Genomic DNA, 19,112 nt, shown 5'->3' on the forward strand with positions numbered 1-19,112 from the left:
TTGGTCTTAGTGATCTTTTCCAACCTTTGTGTTTCTATGGTAAGAGATCTGTGTAAATGAAAGCGTGAGAGCATTTATTTTTGAGAGCAGAGCCATTTTTGAGAGCAGAGCCATAATTTTACTTTAGAATGAAAGCAGCAGCAGCTGTGGCTGCTCCCATTGGCTCACAGACATGCTCAGACAAGCCCAGTGCTAGCTGCAGTTAGCCAGACCCCAGAGGCTAGCAGGCAGTCTTTTTTTGTTGTTGTTGTTTATAATTATTTTTATATAACAATATGTGAGCGGATTGTCTGCCTGGAAGAACAAAGTAAATGAGTTCCAACTTTAACTGACTATATTTCGATTAAAAAGCTCTCTTGATAGCCTACATAAACCATGCGAAGTTTGACAACTTTGTGGAGATGTAGGCAGAGCTGTACCATTGTATGTTTTGCTGTGATTGCACAGCATCAACAGAAAGGCCTAAAAGCATTCCCTCTCTTCTGTAAACTTAGTTTTGCTAGAACTGGGCACGCCAAATGCAGTATTTACTGTGGCAGTTGCCTTCGGCTTTTTCAGTTCTTCGGAGCCTTCTCCCCTCCCAGCAACCAGCTCTTAAATTTGTGCTTGCTGTTCCCATGTTCCTCTCCTTGATATTGCTGCCTGTTGTGCTCCAAGCATGTGCTGTGATACCAGGTGTTCCCTCACCTGCTTCATAGGTACTGCTGGGGCTGCACTCTGGTAACTGCAGCAATGGGGTGCGAGCTTATCTTTTATCCCTCTCCACCCCTTTGCATGTTATTAAATCTCTTACATCTGAGCTATTAAAAAAATATATGTTGCTATTGCTACAAAAGAGCATTCTAACAGGATGGTTGGATTTCTGCATTTATAAAGATCTCTCGTGTGGCCATTTGGATTCTTTGTGCTTCTAGTACAGATTCAGGTGTGGGATTGCCATTTCTGTGTGCAACAGCACCCAGTAGAGCCCTTTGCAGAGGAACTGAAAGTGGGTTGGAGATCTGCTAGGGGCATTACATTTTCTGCCACTTGGAAAGAATAGTGAGCACCTGAAAGGAGAGCTGTTTCCAGTGTGCTGCTGTACCCCACTGGAGAAGGCGAGAGGAGCTGCACAGGACCCATGAGGTTGTGGTGCTGGCTGACTGTTACATCTCTCTCCTCTTGAACAGGACCATGCCCAAGAAGGGAGGGAAGCATGCTGAGGTGGGGATGGAAATGCAGGTGCAGTCCAAACGAGCAAAGGTGGAAGCAGCTTGTTTGCCATCAGTCATGGATTTTGAGAACCCAGACAGCCTCTTCGCAAGCCTGATCTCTCCCATCAAACCAGAGGAGTTTTTCAAGGAGTACTGGGAGGAAAAGCCGCTGCTTGTTCAGAGAAACGATCCCCTACTGGCTGCTTACTACCAGTCCCTCTTCCAGCTGTCAGATCTGAAGGAGCTGTGCAGCCAAGGGCTGTACTATGGGCGTGATATAAATATCTGCAGATGTGTAAATGGAAAAAAGAAGGTTTTAAATAAAGAAGGCAGAGTGAATTACGCACAGCTGAAGAGGGACTTTGACCAGAAAAAGGCAACCATACAGTTCCATCAGCCTCAGAGGTTTAAGGTTGGGTCATTTCATGAGTTTAAGTAAAACTAATATGTGTTTTGTAATGCAGTGTGTTTTGCTTGAGGCGTGCTGGACAGAGCTTTGTCTCTGCCCCCAGAAGGTCCAGGTGAAGGAGCTGACATCGGTGGCCTGCTGAAACCATATATGAGCTATATTAATTAAAACATGGTTTATAATTTTGTGCAGTCCGTCATGCTTCAGTGCTCTGCAGCAAGAAAAACATGAGTTACGCTATAAAATTAAGTATTCCTTTTTAAGGATTTGCTTTGTCACATAAAAATTTAAACAGATCTGAATGCGTAATGTTGATGACTATTTATCACTGTCTGCTTTAGCTTTTGTCCCATTGTTCTCATGTGCAACTAGAGCATTTATGCCAGTTCAGTGGAGGGTAAGGCGTAAAATAATGTAGGTGCAGGACACCACAGTTCTTTCTGATGAATTGGCTTTGAATTGTACCATGGGTTTGTATGTCAGTTTTGGCGATTGTCCTCTCTTGTTCTTTTCCATGCTTCTTCAATCAAGTATTCAGAATGAGGCACTGCCAGGCAATGCCTGCACAGTTGTGTCAAGGACTCAGGTGCTTACACTTGGATTTAAGTAGTTCTTTTCTGTCCTGTGGTGCCTGCAATTTAACAAAGAAGTATTCTGTAAGGACAGGAATGTACAGCTCTTTAACTCCTGAAAAGCCTGTCATTTTGGCGCCTTCATTTTGCCTAGCTAAAGCTAGCAGATGAATTAAAATTAAAACCTATTAGAGGGTTTTGTGGTGGTGTGATGGTGTTTGTAACTTCTGCCACTGTTTGTGCAGATGAGCGGTAATGTGGGGAAGGTGAAGTCTTAACAGCATTCTTCAGCATCTATTATGATGTACTTCACCAGCTTTGTGCTTTGAAGGTTTTTAGAAGCATCTCTTGACATGCATCTGTTAAATTTTAATGTACATCTTTAGTTGTGGAGGAGCAAAGCAGTTCTAACAGATTGAAAGATACCAAAGGTGCTTGCTTTGAGCATCTCTAAAACTGGCTTACTCCACACACAAATAACCTGATACATATGCTGCAATATATCTAAGGCATATAAAAAAAAAAACCATGTCAGAGATGTTTTATCTCCTTGATTGTGTAACTGCAAAGTGCTACAGTTGGAGTCACCACAAAAAGCTCTCTAATCTTTGTGTAGACTCTTTGGTAGTAGCTAGTATAATGAAAGTCACGCGTATGTTTCTTTTATTAAGATGTTCTGTTGTTCATGGGAGGTGGTAGGTGAATTTCCATCTGTGCCTAACCCTGTCCATCCCTTCCCAGCCTCAGTGTCCCAGTTGGTTCTTCCCTAGAAGAACCCCTGAGTAGCCAGGGAGCATGAGAGCTGGGTAGCGGCCAGGCTGGCTGAGGTCTCCAACAGTAACATGTCCTTTTCTTTTTGCAGGAGGAGCTGTGGAAGATTCAAGAGAAGCTGGAGTGCTACTTTGGGTCTCTGGTCGGATCAAATGTCTATATTACTCCACAGGGGTCCCAGGGCCTTCCCCCTCACTACGATGACGTTGAGGTAGGGCAGCACAACATTGTCGGTGGGAATAGACGTGGGGTTTTGCTGGTCTCTCTGTGTGGTTTTTCTTCCCTTCTCTCATAAAGTAATTTCTTACAGAAAAATGTTTTTCCACTGATAAGTTACAATGTTTCTTTATGGTTGTTTTTTTTTCCCCCTCTTTACTTTTTCTGAATGGGTACTGAGGTGTCTAATGGCAGTATCACACAGAGTGTGCTTCTAAAAGAAGCATTCCAATAACCAGCGCGTTAAACAAGCAGTTCTTCAAGTTGGGCTGCAGTACCAGTTTTTTTTCCACATGAAACGCGTACATTTCATTTTTCTTTAGCAGCTCTAGAACTTGCAGATTCTGACATATCACACAGAATCACAGAATCACTCAGGTTGGAAAAGGCCTTAAAGGTCATCAAGTCTAACAACAACCTAACCATACCACCCTAACTCTAACAACCTTCTTCTAAATCATGTCTTTTAAAGTTAGTTGTCTAATGCTTTTTGAAGTAATTTGGGAAAAATGGGGATTTCCAAGTGCCTGCTTTAGGTAGGGTAAAGCAGATCTTACTTCCTAAGTTTTCTTCCCGCTGTCTCTAAGTGAGGCCTGGAAAAATACTTTGGATGTAAATTTCTGCATTATAGACATGCACAAATTCCTCAGGAGAGGAATCCTGCTCCCTGGGCTGTGAGGTAGCTGGGAGCAGGGCAGGTGAAATATGTCTCTTCTGTTGTCAGAGAACCGCCCTGTGTCATCGTGTTTGCTTCCTGGCTCTGGTTTCTGGCATGGTTCCACAGACATCCCGAGTAAGACGGTGCATTAACACTTCTGATGAGTTGAATGCGTGGTAGGAAGCAAGGCTTCATTGTGCACTTGGATTTATGGTCCTTTGCAGGTGTTCATCCTCCAGCTGGAAGGCGAGAAGCATTGGCGGCTCTATAAACCAACGGTGCACTTAGCTCGGGAGTATAACGTGGAATCTGAAGATAGGATTGGGAATCCCACGCATGAATTTGTGTTAAAGGTATTGGAATTGAACTTCTTTAACTGGGCTGAACTGTAGTTGTGAGAAAAGTAGTTATATTTAAAATGATTCTTCTCTAGAAGACAGTATCCTGAATTCTTGCAGTTGCAAAATTGTGGGGAAGGATTGGTGCACAAAATACTATGAGCATGAGAAATGTCATAGTTGTCTGAGGTATCTTTTTTCAAAGGCATCATTTGCTTTAGGATTTAAATAATGGACCGAGAAGCAGTTCTTTCTGGAAATTCTCTAATACTTCTTTAGTTATGAGGCAGAGCACTGGGTACATGTTTGTAGAGTTCCCTGTAGAAAATACATTGGTTTTAATCACAGTTACGAAGTGTTTTGTGCTGCTGCATGTTGTCTGTGATCAGTCAGGCTGGTCCCTTTGTGCACTGTTCTGGTGAGTATATGGCATATATAATACCTGACTGATAAACAAAAGCAGAAACTAAAAAACTGTCTTGACTTGTATTGTTTTTCTCTTTTTCCAAACCTGAAAACCAGATGCTTGTCTGTGTCTTGTTATTTGGAATGAAAAGAGCGTTTAATGAGGGCTAATGAATACAGCCTTTCTGATGGCAGGAGATCTGGTGCTTGGCCTGTTGTGGTTTATGTAGTTGTACTTCAGAAGGGGGTTACTTACCCAGCAGGCAGTGCTGCTCTGTTTCAGAAGCCTCTGTAGTTTCTCTGCCTCGTGTCTTATCAACAGGGCCTGTGTGGGCAAGGTCCTTCCTCTTCCCTGTGTTCTGACTTACCTGTGCAAGTAGGTAAGTGTAGGAACAGCGTTCTGCGTTGTAATGGTGCTGACCTTTACTGGCTATGCAATCTGACAGTGATTTTCAGTTGTCAGAAAGTATTGCTTGATACACAGCCTAATGAATTACAATTATTCCTTCTTTTTTTCTTTCCACAACATGTTGGGCTGGATTTTTATGGAATAACGTTGCATTCCACAGGCCGTTTACTGATGTCAGTGCAGTGAAAATACTGGCCTCTGGCCCTGAAAAGGCCTTAAAAATGTTCCAGCTTTGCTGTTCGCTTCCTGTGCCCCTTTTCTTTTGAGTCATCTCTGTTAGATTTTGGTTGTCTGTGTGACACTTTCTGCCAAGGATGTACAGACCAGTATTTCTTCCCTAAACCTTTCAGTAGAATATTTCCCTTCTCCTTTCTTGCACTTCTGCCTGCCGTTCACGGGCAGTTTGGAACAAACGGACCAGTTGGAGATGTACTTCAGATCTCTCTCTGAGTAGCTGGGTGTGCATGGGAGTGTGCTGGTTTGTGCCTCAAGTCCCAGAGTGCAGCTGGTCTTGGTGAGCATTCAGCAGGCTGTGGACACGGCTGGCTTCTTACTGATGTCAGGCACGGAGCTGGTTGGCGGTTGGCCATCCCTCAAGTGGTTTCCTGTTTTATCCTGCTGATATCCCCTCCTGTGTCTGCCCCTCCTTTATCCAGTTCAGAAGTAAGAACAAGCTGAAGTGCTTAGAACCTCGTTGTGTCTCTTGGGAGCTGCTCTGTCCCGTCCTCCTCTGCCTGTTGCAACCCAGAGTGCTTGTTCTACTTGATGAACGTTTTGCTTGCTGGTTCATTGCTTCGTGCTGATGAGATTACCAAGGAGATGAGATGAGTAGGAGTCGCACTTTGCAGTGAAGACTGCTGTGAGCGACGGTGATCTCTGCTTCTTTTGATGGGACCACGTTTAAGGAAGAGTAAAATTAAAATGGAATCCGATTTCACCATTGCTGCTTCATGACTTTTCTCCTTGACTGTGCTGTGCAGCTCTGTAGATGTTTGTAGAGGAAACTGTAGGTAACCTCTTTATTGGATGTGATGTGGCCTGCTGCACACTTCTCTCTTACATTGACTGCCTAGTCTAAAGTGTATCTGCCTGGGGATTTAATTTAGGTAAGTGAGAAGAAAGGGAGGAGGGGAGAGGTTGTACTTGATATTTTTAAGTGCTACAGCTGAGAATTTAAGACAGCAGTACTGCAGCAGCTTACGGTCCATACAGGATATTTGTCCTTTCTTGTGGAACAGCAGCTTTCTACTTTGTTGAGGTCTGCTCTGCTAGCTTGCTGTACTTTCAGCAGGTTCCTCTCAGCTGCTGCTCTGTCCCTGTTACGCAGCTGAGTAGGGCTGTGTGTGCTCTCTACCCTTCAAAGCTTGCTTTGTGTTTTCAGGCAGGTGTACAGTAAATACTAACAGTAAATTGGGAAGTTCAGACTTTCTGGCATAGAGCGCTCTGTTATTAAAATGTAAGTGGAGTATCTCCCTGTTTTGTGATTAAAGAAACAGAACCAATCCATGTTGTTTGTCTGTCTGCTTAGAGAGCATTTTCTTTTTTTGGCTAACAGTGCAGTAAGGTTTGAACATGTGCCCTAAATGTATCAATTCTTTTTCTTTTTTTTTGCAGCCGGGCGACTTACTGTACTTCCCAAGGGGGACAATTCACCAAGCTGACACACCTCCTGGTGTATCTCATTCTACACACGTGACCATCAGTACCTACCAAAACAAGTAATTCCTCCTTACTCTTTCTCGTTTCTGTCGCTTCTGAAAATGGCTTTCATCTTCCAGGAAATGTGTGTGAATAGTACAGACCTGAAGCCCACGTTTCAAAGAAGTGATGTCTTACAGTTAAAATACAACCTTGTGATGAACTCTGCTGAGCTCTTTTCTGTGTTTGTCCCATTCAGTCCTTGTATCTTTTGTTTGTCTGTGAGGTAATGCACGGATGGAGCATAGTATTTCCTTGTAGAAACACAGTGGAATGGAATATGTGAGGTGCCCTACTGTCACCTACATACCCTGCTGTTAATGACAAGATCTAGGCCAGCATTCAGGTAGCTGTAATTTCAGTTGCGCAGGTTGGGGAAAACAGAGGAGGGAAACACTTCCTTGTAAACAAAGCTTTTTATTCAGCAACCTCATTGGCATATTAATTGGCTACTTTATTGTTTATCATCAACAGACATTAATGTGGAAGGTAACACTACAACAGGAAGCTCACTGTCATGTTTAGAACTCTCAGCAGTGGCTGCAATTGCTATTTGTTTCATAATCCAGAGAGAGAATTGGGGATTGCTCCTTTCATCTCCTCCTCTCTTGCATTTCATAGTCACCTACGCTGTACTGGTGGACTTGCTGCACATTCTTTCTTTGCTTGTGTTTTCTGCTTATCTGTGCTTTTCATCTCCTATCCCATGCATGCAAGGCAGATTTCCTTTGACGTGCATCCAATGCTTGTGCCCACTGAAACCTTTTCATCGCACAGGGAAATGCTGCTGCAACTCAGTCAGCTGCTCTCATGTGCTGGGTTTGGAGCCATTGGCCTGAGTTGGGAATCGGGAAGGATTTCTGTTACAGCATAGGACAGAACAAGTTTTGGCATGTTCTAGATGATTCTAAGATGCATTTCTAACCAGGTGTACCATTCTGTAAGGCTGGGATGTCAGTGCTGCTGGTAACTCTTAACTTGGGCAGTTCTCCACACTGGAGCAAGGTTAAGGTGAAGCTGTGTGAGTTCATCATCAAAAATGGGTTCTATGGCTTTTAACTTACAATCTTCTGCTGAGAAGGCAAAAAATTATTTTCTGTAAGTGCTGATGGCTGCTGCAGAGTGTTTGAATTAATTTATTCTCTAGGTGGCAGTGTTAGCACTGAGCTGCTTTGGCTGTGTTTGGGGGCACAACTGAGCTGAATTGCTGTTCCACCTCCCATTCCCTGTTTTTTTTGGTACACCACCCTCCTGTTGGCCTGGGGCTTTTCTCATCCCAGGTGCAGCAAACTGAACAGACAGGAGGGTGACACCAGGAGAAGCGTGCTTTGATGTACTGATGGAAGTGGGTTTGCTGTATTGGTGTGCAGGACTGGTCCTAGGTGTGCAGGGCAGGTTTTGTCTGGTGTGATCAATACAGAGTTGTTGTGTGTCAGGTAGTGTTGGACAGACAAGTTCTTTATAACAGTGTTGCTGGAGACCTGACAGCCTTATGTGTGGAAAGAGCAGTTCCTCAGTACTTCCTCAGCACTTCCAGTGCTGACGAAATGGCACCTTGAGGAATTTCGGGCTCTGAGCCCAGAGGGACTGCACTGTGCACTGGGGTGAGGTTTCTCCAGGCCAGACCTCCGCCTGAGGCAGGAAGACGAGTCTGGTGACATTTGTTGTAAGCAGGGCAGTTTGTCACAGTAATGGGTTCCTGAAGATAGTTGCTGATGTGGGAATTCGGTGGAAGAGCAGGGAAGCAATAAGAAATATAAGATGTCTCACTGTTCTTTGAGGGTGAGGTAGGGAGACACCACAGGTAGACAGGACAGCATTTTTTTGCATGAGGGGCACACCTGGTCCTGGTGAGATTGACTCAGGCTACAGGAAGAAGATGCAGGTGGGAACCCTCCCTCCTCTGATTTACCGCAGCTGGGGAATGGAAACATGGAGAGCAAAAGATAGCTTTTTGGAATGTATTCAGCCTTACAATGGGGATCTAACACACACAGAAGACCCCTCGCTACAAGGTGACTGTTAGGTATCTAAGTATCTTAAAAATCCCTGTAGAGATATACTAGGGTCTTCTTCCTGTGATCGTAAGTTTGTAGCAAAGCTAAAAATGCATCTGTGCTGAAGTTGATAGCCCTGGACATGTTTCTTGCAGCAATGGAAGTGCTTCAGAAGAATGTTAAGTGATACTATCCAACACACAATAAAGTATGCCTGTTTTACTTCAGTGCAGCCATTTCTTCTTATTCTTATTATTTCTTCCCATCCTGCAGCTCCTGGGGAGACTTCTTATTGGATGCAATTCCTGGCCTTGTATTCAATACTGCAAAAGAGGATGTGGCCTTGAGGACAAGCATCCCAAGGAGACTGCTTATGGTAAGTAAGAGGGTCTGAGGGAAAAACAGTGCATCCAGCTGGAACTTCAGCACGGTGGCAAGTGTGGGTCTTGCTGATCTGCTCTGAGAACTCAGTGTAAAGGCACTGTCTTGTCTAGCAGCTTTTGCAGACTTCAGGGTGGCTGGAGGTTTGGTGCAGCTGAAGTGTTGTCCAGTTTGCTGCACTTCCTTTCTTCAGTATCACAGTGGCCTTGTGTGGCTCACTTCTTCTCAAAGGATGCTTTTTGGTTTGGAGCTGTCAGATAGGCATAGTTTCCACCAGGTCTAACTTTTGAAAAGTTAATGGAGCTGTATGTTGCAGCGTGTGTCCTTATGGTAGTCGGTTGTGCTGCTGATCAGCTCATCAGCATGAAGAAGGAACAGTTCTCTCCTTCAGGTACACTTGCAGGCCCTTCAGCATTGTGGGCATCCCCACAGTGAGGAAAACTTAGCTTCAGCTTTGATGTGTGAGCAGTTTATGTGGAACATGTAAAAGAAACAGTATTGTTGTTTTGGGAGAAAGTAATTGTTACCCTTTGGTGGTCCTCTCCTATCTTTCCAGATCGTTACTTCATTACTGTGCTTCTTTTTCTTCAGAATAGTCTCTGTGTAGCTGGAATTCATGTAAAAGGAACTATGTGTGAATATTTAGCAGGTGGATATAGCAGACTCAACAAAAAAGCTGAGTAGCATTCTGAGAATGCTTGCAGACCGTCTGGAGAACAGCAGAGAACTGAGATCATCCGACATGAGGAAGGATTTCATTATGAACCGTTTGCCACCTTGCTTGGGATGTGATGCTGACTCTTTAACTCCGGGTGAGTTTTGAGCTCAATACCAACTCCTTTTGCTGATGTGATGGCAGGGCTGTTGCTAACTCTGCTCTTAACGATTATGGATTTTTAAGGTAGGCAAAGATTGCAGTCTAGTGTGAGCTTTGTGTTTGAGACAGACGGTGAGAACGTAACAAATAATGTAGGTACAAGAGAATGGCTGGGAGAGCAGGGCACAGAAGGGTCAGTTTGCAGTATTTATATGGTTTCCTTCATTTCTGATTTCTTTTTTAGGTGGAAAACTGCCAAGATTAGACAGCAAAATCAAACTGCAGTTCAGGGATCATGCTGTAATTACAGTGGAGCCAGATCAAGCAAATTCTGTAAGTATAACCCCTGCACCACCCTTCTGTGCTTCATGCTGTGGGCGTGTTGCATGCATGAGAGTTCTTGGTCTGTCTCAAAGGGTTGTGCAGATATGGATCGGTTGGGTGCTGCATCCTCTTAGGATTTGGTAGGAGATAGATGATGTGATTGTTGTCAAACAGCACCATGCCATCTTCTTGGCTTCGTCGGGAGACCTACAGAACTAAATGTAGTCCATGTTCTGCACAGCAGGTGCATGGTTTTTATCTAAGGTCAGATGGGGCAGATCATTACAATGTAACTGTTCTCTCCTGCTCTCTCTTAGGATGAAATTTGCAAGGAAATGGTGTATGTCTATCATTCCTTAAAGAACAGGAGAGAAACTCACATGATGGGGACAGATGATGACGATACCGCTAGCGAAGAAGGTGCAGCACAGGTTTGTTCCTGACCTACACACGCAAAAGCTACATTGCCATGTTGGGTTTTGCTGAACATTTGTTATCTGCACCTTGAATTATGCTCTAGGTGACAGAGCTATTGGCATATACCAAAGCATCTCTTACTTTTGTGTCCTTCAGTACATCCTACTGGATACAGTGACATGTGCAGCAGGGGAGGGGCCACTGTACCTTCTGCTGGTCAGTGTGTACATCCTAGTTTGATCTGGCTACATTCAGTATCCCCTGGGATGCACAGCAGCTATACCCTCTCAGCTGTTACAGCAAGGAATTCTGCCTGGTAGTTAATTAATTTTTGAAGTGTATTTTGCTGGACCTGTTGAGAAAACTGGTAGGTGAGGTCTTACACAGGCACTTGCACAACATGTTGCACAACCCAGAATGCATCTTCCTGCCCTTAATGTCTCCAACTATGGTAAGATACCCCCTTCAGCAACCCATGGATAGGGAAAGGCTTCTTCAGTTGGGATGACACACACCTTAGGTCTCCCTGCCTCAGTAAGGGGTGCTGGAACATGTAGGTGTACCCTTCATGGTAGAAAATATTTCAACTCTATTTCCATTTATTAAGAAAATAGCCAGAGTGATGCTGATCTCCTGCAGGATGCAATTGGAAATCCCCATGTGAAGTGGGGAAGGAATGCTGCTGGTCAGCACCTACGTCCTGCCCTTCTGTCTGTCAGAACAAATGCGCTGCTGCACACAGCTCAAGTGGCCTCTTTTCCCTGTTTTTTCCCCCTCTCAGCCAACTCCTCATGGACTGCGCTTTCCTCTGTCACACCTGGATGCACTGAAGCAGATTTGGAGTGGCAGCACTGTCTGCGTGAAAGAGCTCAAACTTACCTCAGCTGAAGAGAAGGAAAACCTGGCCTTGGCACTGTGGACTGAATGTCTAATAGAAGTTTTTTGATGCTTTCGTGAATTAGCTCCTTATGGAATCTCTTAAGTGAAAGGGTCATTCAATTAATTTTATTTTTTGCATCCTACCTTAGTTTGTACTGCCAATGGTGTGTTGCAATATAAATATACTTTGCTACTGCCTGTTGCTGAATGTCCTTCTAGTTCCCTTACTGCCGTGGGTAAGTGGGTGTCTCAGCAACAGGTGAGCTGCTCAGAAATGTAACAGTGGAACAGCTTATCTTGCCTTTAATTGCCAGATTAGTGCTACTCCTAGAAAAAGGATCTTCACGTCTCTCAAGTGGATTCTGATGGGAGTGTTGCAGATATTTGGATAGTCTAAGATCTGTATTTAATGAGCAACCCCACACAGCGTTGTTGTGTCTTACTGAATATACGTACTTATTTCCTTGTTTAGGCCATTTGAAAAAAAAAAACCACTTTACGGGAACGTACTTGGTATCTGCTAACAAAGAAGAAACAGACAAGCAAAAAATTCCTTCTAAAAACTTTTATACAATTAAAATATACATGCTTGGCATTTTACGTGGAAGATCTCTGAAGTACAAAAGCCTGATTTATTTGGTTATGAAGCACTGGGACACCACCCCACATGATTTAGGTGCTCTCAGCCTGAAAGACCAGAACCTTCCAACCAGGTTTTGAAATTGCATATGGAAAGTGAGTCACTTGGAGAACACTTGATATACTGATTTACATTAAAAAAGCAGGACAAGTGCTTTAGTTGTAGAAATATATACATACATCGGGAGTTCCGTAACAGCAGATTTGTGATAACTTTAGAATGCAAAATATAAGTGCAAGTACACAGGTATTTTTTTATTTTTAAATAGTACGCTATAGAGCTCAATTTCATACAAAAATAGACATCCATATATTTTATTTCTGAGAGTTATGTGTTTCCATTTAAGGTCAAATCCTGCTTAAGTGCACAGGAACACTTTCTGCTTTTGGAAACTAAAATTCCTTAGCTAAACTCCTTAAATAGAAACACACGCCCTGCATAAACAAATAGGAAAGAAAATATTATCTATTCAATGAAGTAATTCATTTAGTCACGCAGAAATCCAATGAAGCTAGCAGTGAGCTAAGGACCACCACTTCAGGTAGTAGCAGCCCTACAGGCGGCTGCAGTTCCTCCTCTGTATCAGTCCTGTATGAGGAAGATGTTCTTTTCCAAGCCTGTACCAATTGCAGTGCAGTAAGGTACTGTGCTCTGCCAATCTTAAGAGAGGGCAGGTAGGATGGTTGCACCTTGCTGACATTGAAGAAACTGCCAGCAAGTTGGGCTGGTCATCACTGATCTAACACCTCATCCTTTGGGCAAAGAGGACACTGATGAGCCTGAGTAACCTTTAAATGCCACTATGTTCCTGACATGAAGCAGGGCTGGCTGCTAGCACCTGGTGAGTTATCTTCTGAAGGAAGACATGGATTTAAGATCAAATTACATTGTATTAAATTAGTCTATATACATGACAACAAAATACAGCTAGAGCTAAATCATTACTGCTCCAAATTCTGTAAATCTTTTAGAAATCTAACCTGACCCAGGATAGCTTACACTCTGGATAGATGCACCTATGCCTACATGTTAAAGGTGATCTTCAGGGATAACTCAGAAATTCACGGGTTGGAAACAGCCCCTGGGTCTGCAAAAGAACTTCCTAAACTTGGAAATTAGGTATTGCTGAAACAAACAAGACCAGGGCCTACCTGTAAGACTAGGGAGGTAACAGGGTTTTATTGCCCCATTTCATGCACTGAGCTGGGAATTCCAGTTCAAATTTGTCTTTTGAACAAAATAAATTGCACTTTAGCAGGAGGTATGGATTGAGATTCAGTTTCGCTTTGAGCCTCAACTGTTTCTCTTGGTCTAAAGAAGTCCAACTCAACCTCTTTGAAGCTCATGAGTGCACCTGCTGAAGAATGAGCTTTCATCATTTTCTGAGAGAAAGGAAATGTCAGTATTTCTAAAGAGCCTTTCCCATATTATCCCTTGCAGTTCATATCCCACAAAGCATCTGTCTAGCCTTGTGCATTTACTTTAAGACTTCAGATGAAGAATAACATTAACTTTCATAAGAGGCCTCCAAAGAATCAGCTTATAGTTCAGTCCCTGGGAAAGACATGAGCTCATCCTCACATCCTTCAGGTCTGTGCAAATTCACTTGGCTTAGGAGTGGTGCTTTGAGTGAAGGAAGACAGGATTTACTGCATAAGGTTCCAGTGGTGCATGACTTCAGTAGTACTTTTTTTTCCTCCAGGTGCTGATAAACCACGTAAGGTCCATCTCTGTGGTGGGTTTTACTCACAGTATTTCAATATCCCATTTTTGCGAACGTTTGTCCTCTTCTGGCTCATTCATAATGATGTGATTCTTGTCATAGTAATTTCCTCCTTAAAAATAAAGCAAACTCATGAGGGCAAACAATTTGAAAACAAATGCTGAGAATCTCAACAGAATCTTTTAAAAGTGCCACGAAGTATGAAAATTATCTTAGAGAAATTCTGTCAGAGATGAGGCAGTGTTTGCACTTCTGCTGCTGTTTGTCTCCTTCAAACTCATTTATCAGCTGAAGCCCTGAGGAGCTCTGTTAGTTCAGAAGCAGAGTCCCCAGTGCAGCTTTGTGCACAGAGGCACGACTGCTAAAGGCATTTTGCTTCGACAGAGCCTCTGCTCCCACTGTGTTGGTGGATTTTTAACTTAGTATTGCTACAGTGCAAACACACAACGTCAGATCTGGGGGATTATTTAGCGTTGAATACTCACTTCAACCCCAGAATTACTAAGTCCTTATAATTTGCCTCCTTAGAATACATGTAGCATAGAAGTAATGGTGCCTTCTTATGCCATTAATAAAAGTTCACTGAAGGAAATTTGTGCTCTAAAGAGCAATCAGATGGTATGCCTCACTCTCAGGGTAGAATCACAGAAAGTGCTGGGTTGAAAAGGACCACAATGATCACCTAGTCTCAACCCCCCTGCTGTGTGCAGGGTCGCCAACCAGCAGACCAGGCTGCCCAGAGCCACATCCAGCCTGGCCTTGAATGCCTCCAGGGATGGGGCATCCACAGCCTCCTTGGGCAACCTGTTCCAAAGCGTCACCACCCTGTGTGCAAGAAACTTCCTCCTAATATCTAACCTAAGCCTCCCCTGTCTCAGTTTAAGACTATTCCCCCTTGTCCTGTCACTATCCACCCTTGTAAACAGCCCTTCCCCCTTCTGTTTATAAGCTCCTTTCGAATACTGGAATACCACAATGAGGTCTCGCCAGAGCCTTCTCTTTCCCAAGCTAAACAAGCCCAGTTCCCTCAATACATCCCTGCAGCACAGCTTTCTGATACTGTAGGAACTGCCATCAGTACTAGCATTTGAGATTCATAGGTGGTACTGCCATCGTTGGTCAGCAGGACTAGGACTTAAGCAACAAGAATTTTAACAAGTCTGAAAACATGACAGGTATTTCTCTTACTGAGGCACATCTATTCTCTGGTTTGCTTTTCCCTCCCTTTTTTGTCTTCCAAGAGCCATTTCTTGCTCTAAGCACTACTTATAAACCTCCGGGATCAAAGAATAAGGTTCTCCACAGACTTTCTTGTGCCACTGTTGGCAAGACTGTTTCTTGTGCAGTTGAATATTAAACTTGTGAGAGAGAGGGGATTCAGTACTTAGGTACAAATGAGCAGGAATACTGCAATTAGAACATATGAGTGGCTTTGTTTTGTTTTGTTTTTTGTTCTGCTTTGTCTGTTTTTTAAATACCTTTAATATCAAGCACCAGTTGGTCACTGAGGTATGAACTGATGGTTCCATCCTCATTGAGTCTCCACTTCTGCCTCTCCTTCCCATGTTCTACCCAGAGTGCGACTTTGGCCCCTGGCACATCTCTGCCACCAATGACATCCAGACAGGCATCGTTAACCTAAGAAGCAAGAAGACAAGTGAGATCCAGCCAGCGCAGAGCCTTGCTTTTGTGCCCTACTTGTTTCTGTTTCAGGCACTGATAGTACTGCAGTAACCATAGTGGCAATTAAGCTAGGAGCAGATTATTCAGCAGTTGACTGATAGCTTGATCACAGAAGGTCTTCATGTATTCCCTTTCAGAGAAATTCCTAATTCTTCAAAGGTAATAGAACTTTCAGAAAAGTGAGACTTTCAAGAAAACCAGGTTCCTTCTTTCAGGAACATCACTGCCAGATGTGAAAAGCTGTCCATCCAGCTTGCCAAAGCAGACAGAGCAAATCTGTCCATACACAGTAGGAACATGTGGCCTATGGGAGCTTTGGCTGAAGACGCACAGGAAAGGCCAAAAGCGATTCTGGTATTAATGAGGAAATCTACACAGTGAGTTGTGTTTTTGAGGAAGTCCAGTTAAAGTAACACACTCCAGCACCTGGAAACACACCTTGGATTTGAAGAGCCCACGACAGTAGTGCCAGATCTGGGTATCCTTGCCGCTGTACGGAGACACGCACACTGATGTTGCTCTTACATCTGCCAGACTTCCAGCTACTGTCAGGTATTTGCCTTGGGCTCGGTTCCTGATTCGGAGGTACACTGCTGGCTGAAATGATGGCAAGGGAGAGTCATATCACACAGACTGCAAAAGTTGATGGGAGAATGTCTCCATCTTACATCAGTTTTCTAAACTGCTGCATTCCCAGTTCTAAATGATCACCATAAATACTATTATTTTTAGTTGAAGTGAACGTGCACGTAAGACAGAACTAAATGTTTCTCACACAGACAGCTGTAAGCAGCAATGGCAGAGAGGGTATACTTCAATGTATTTATAGAACTAATCCCTGTGATATGCAAATGGCTTTAGTTCACATTTCTTTCACTCCAAGGCCAGTAAATGGGCTATAATCCACAAGCTTTTCATTTTCTGAATACAGAACTTGCTGAGTTGCATATCCAGCAAGTTCAACACTACTAACTGGAATACGTAGCACAGAAGTTTGACCTTTGCTCTTGAACATGCATAGAAAACGGTACTCAGCTGGCATCACTGCTTACACAGCTTACTCAAAAAATAAGACTGCTCTGTAGGGCTACTACAGGGTTTCAGTTTTTCCTCCATTATTCACTGATTTTGGAGCAAATAAAGGAAAGTGAACAACTGAAGGGCAGCTCCCTCCAGGTACCAGTTTTGAACCTCCTTTTTTCCATAATAAAGCAAACCCTATGTTAAGAGACAATAAAGCCTCTCTCCTACCAAGCATCCATGAACAAATATGTATCAATAAATATACTGTATAGTTGTTCTTTACAGGGAAGAGAACTTAAAAAGGTACAACTATTGTGTCTTATCTTGAATCATGTGAGTTTCAAGCATTCAGATTTCTCTTGCACTACCTATAGCACCAGCAGACTTGACACAGAAGGGAGGAGGAAATATAAAGTGGTGCAGGTTTGCAGAATTATCCCAGTCTTAAAAAAATACCCATATGCCACAGAAGCGTTAGGCACAATGAGCCGACTGCACAAACTCAAGGAAGCTTTCAGTCTGCAGGATTTAAAACAAAAGCAAGCTCCAAATGCCCAGATCCCCAGCAAAATACACAAGGTACTACTTAGAATGTTACTCACTGTTGCAATATACAAAGGGATGCTACCAAACACAAAAGCTCTTTGTATTTGTGGCTGAAGAGAGAATTCTATTTTTAAGATCGGCACATATTATTTGCATTATTATTTGTAAAAACAGTGCCAAAGTGGGATCTTTTGCTGGCTACCTCTTTCACAGAACTCCAGGGAGTTGTAAGCTTCCTAGACTAATAAATCATTAAAAAAAAAAAAAAATTCCCTTTTCCAGTGGGGAAGCATATAATGCAAAACTATTGCTAAACATGATCATGCTGTTCACTGCAACATGTCCTCAGTTGAATCTGTTATTTAAAAATAAAGCAGCATTTGTCACTAAGCGTACACAAGCTATTCTCTGAGCAGCAGAACTAATGACAACTCTTCCAGTGAAGTTACTGCTCACATTCCCTCCTCGTCTCCCTGCCCTCCTCCCTTCTCCCAGGACGTTGCCCTCCCACAGATGCGTGTGGCTGGGCTCACACACAGTGGAGCTCACCTGTGTTACCTGATGCAACTTGGAAAGGCAGAGGGGCAGAACGTGACACTGACATTACTTGGGGTGAGGCAGGGAGAGAAAATCTGGTGGCACAGCATAAACTTTGCTTCTTTTGGAAGTCCAGGCTATAGCACGGAACAACTTGTCCTCACTTCCACTTGTGTTAATTGCAAAACAAGTCAATACAGAATTGGTTTTCTCATTTCTATATGGCAAATGTAAAAATAGAGCATCTAGAGAACATGCTAATGCTTGGCTCCGAGAAGCAAGGAATTATTTCCCTTTAGGAGCCTAATATAGATCTCAGTAACTGCCAGTGGAAGAATTTTCTGCTTCAGTAACCTCTCCATATGTCCTTCTGGCTGTCATCATCTGGCCTGATTGAAGAAGCGCTATGTGCAACATTATATTTGGTTAGTTTACACTAAACTCAGTCTAAAACAAATTGTCCTCACAGACTCTTACAGTACCTGCTTCACCGGACGAAGGGAGCCAATTACTTTCCAGCCACTGTACTCATTCCAGTTGGAAATCTCACCGGGCTCCAAGAGAATCTGCTTTCCTAAAAAATTACATCCTTCGTATGCAATCCACCTGGATACAGAAAGCAGAACACAGAAGGCTGCATGTTAACTAAACTAAAATGCGGGTTTATGTTCAGGACTGTGCTCTTCAAAGGCCCCAGTCCTCCCCACTGCAGGGACACCATCAAAGCTGTATTACTATGCTCCAGGACAGCACTCATTCTTGCGGTTTGTTTGTTTTGTCTAAATTAAGATGTTTTCTCCTAGCTCAAACTTAGAAGTTCCCCCCAAGCTTCTCCCACAAATTTGAGAATCTCTGCATGAACCCAGATGGGAATAATGCTGGCTGCAGTGACTGTGCATTAGGAAATTAGGAAGCCACGGGCTGTGTTTTCTTTTTTAACAGCTAAAGCTATTCCACATATAGAATACAAAAATACATAACAAATATTTACTTCAAACACCATAAATTGCTGTAACAGACTTTACTGCAGTGAATATATCTGGATGTGAACATGGCTGAAACCTTTAACACAGAGTTCAAGGACCAGTACATACAGATCCCTTGTTATCTAGACATCTGCTCAGTAGCTGCTGTGTTGCTGCTTACAAAGGCAGCCTCAGGATCACAGATCAGCTTTGTTTCAATCAATAGGACATTGTTGCACAGACAGTGAACCTAAATGTTTGACTCATTAACCCATCTGAACACAAAGCAAATACTGGTTCCCCCAGTTACCTGTTTTACAAAGTCAGCTGCCAAGAACAAGAGGGATGGCTGCACACTTTGCTTCAAGTCAGCAAGAAAATATCCACAAGCAGTGCTTACAGCACCTGTCGTGCACTTTTCCCATTCTGAATGTCTGGGGGAGCAGACAGACAGCCTTGCTTGGAAGGAACTCCAATGCAGCTGAAATGGTCCAACAGTGTCGTGCCCCTT

At 43.3% G+C, this 19,112-nt stretch overlaps 2 protein-coding genes across 2 annotated transcripts in view; one reads left to right on the plus strand and one right to left on the minus strand.

The window, feature by feature from the left end:
• Positions 1-1,173: 1,173 nt before the first annotated feature.
• Positions 1,174-11,551, plus strand: RIOX2 (ribosomal oxygenase 2; the record flags this gene model as incomplete). Its single annotated transcript, XM_079547605.1, has 9 exons — positions 1,174-1,605; positions 3,037-3,156; positions 4,044-4,172; positions 6,586-6,689; positions 8,940-9,042; positions 9,694-9,859; positions 10,109-10,197; positions 10,506-10,619; positions 11,387-11,551. 9 exons carry the CDS (start codon positions 1,174-1,176, stop codon positions 11,549-11,551), a joined length of 1,422 nt encoding a protein of 473 aa, XP_079403731.1.
• Positions 11,552-13,870: 2,319 nt separating this feature from the next.
• CRYBG3 (crystallin beta-gamma domain containing 3) overlaps positions 13,871-19,112 on the minus strand; it is a gene marked incomplete at both ends in the record, with an annotated part of 46,654 nt that continues 41,412 nt past the window's right edge. Inside the window, 4 exons of the mRNA XM_079549609.1 lie at positions 13,871-13,959; positions 15,326-15,485; positions 15,969-16,127; positions 18,119-18,242. Of these exons, the coding sequence (XP_079405735.1) occupies positions 13,871-13,959; positions 15,326-15,485; positions 15,969-16,127; positions 18,119-18,242 (532 nt within the window). The remainder of the gene's footprint in view (positions 13,960-15,325; positions 15,486-15,968; positions 16,128-18,118; positions 18,243-19,112) is intronic.

Source organism: Tetrao urogallus (genome assembly GCF_951394365.1).
Source record: "Tetrao urogallus genome assembly, chromosome: 1".
NCBI lineage: Eukaryota > Metazoa > Chordata > Aves > Galliformes > Phasianidae > Tetrao > Tetrao urogallus.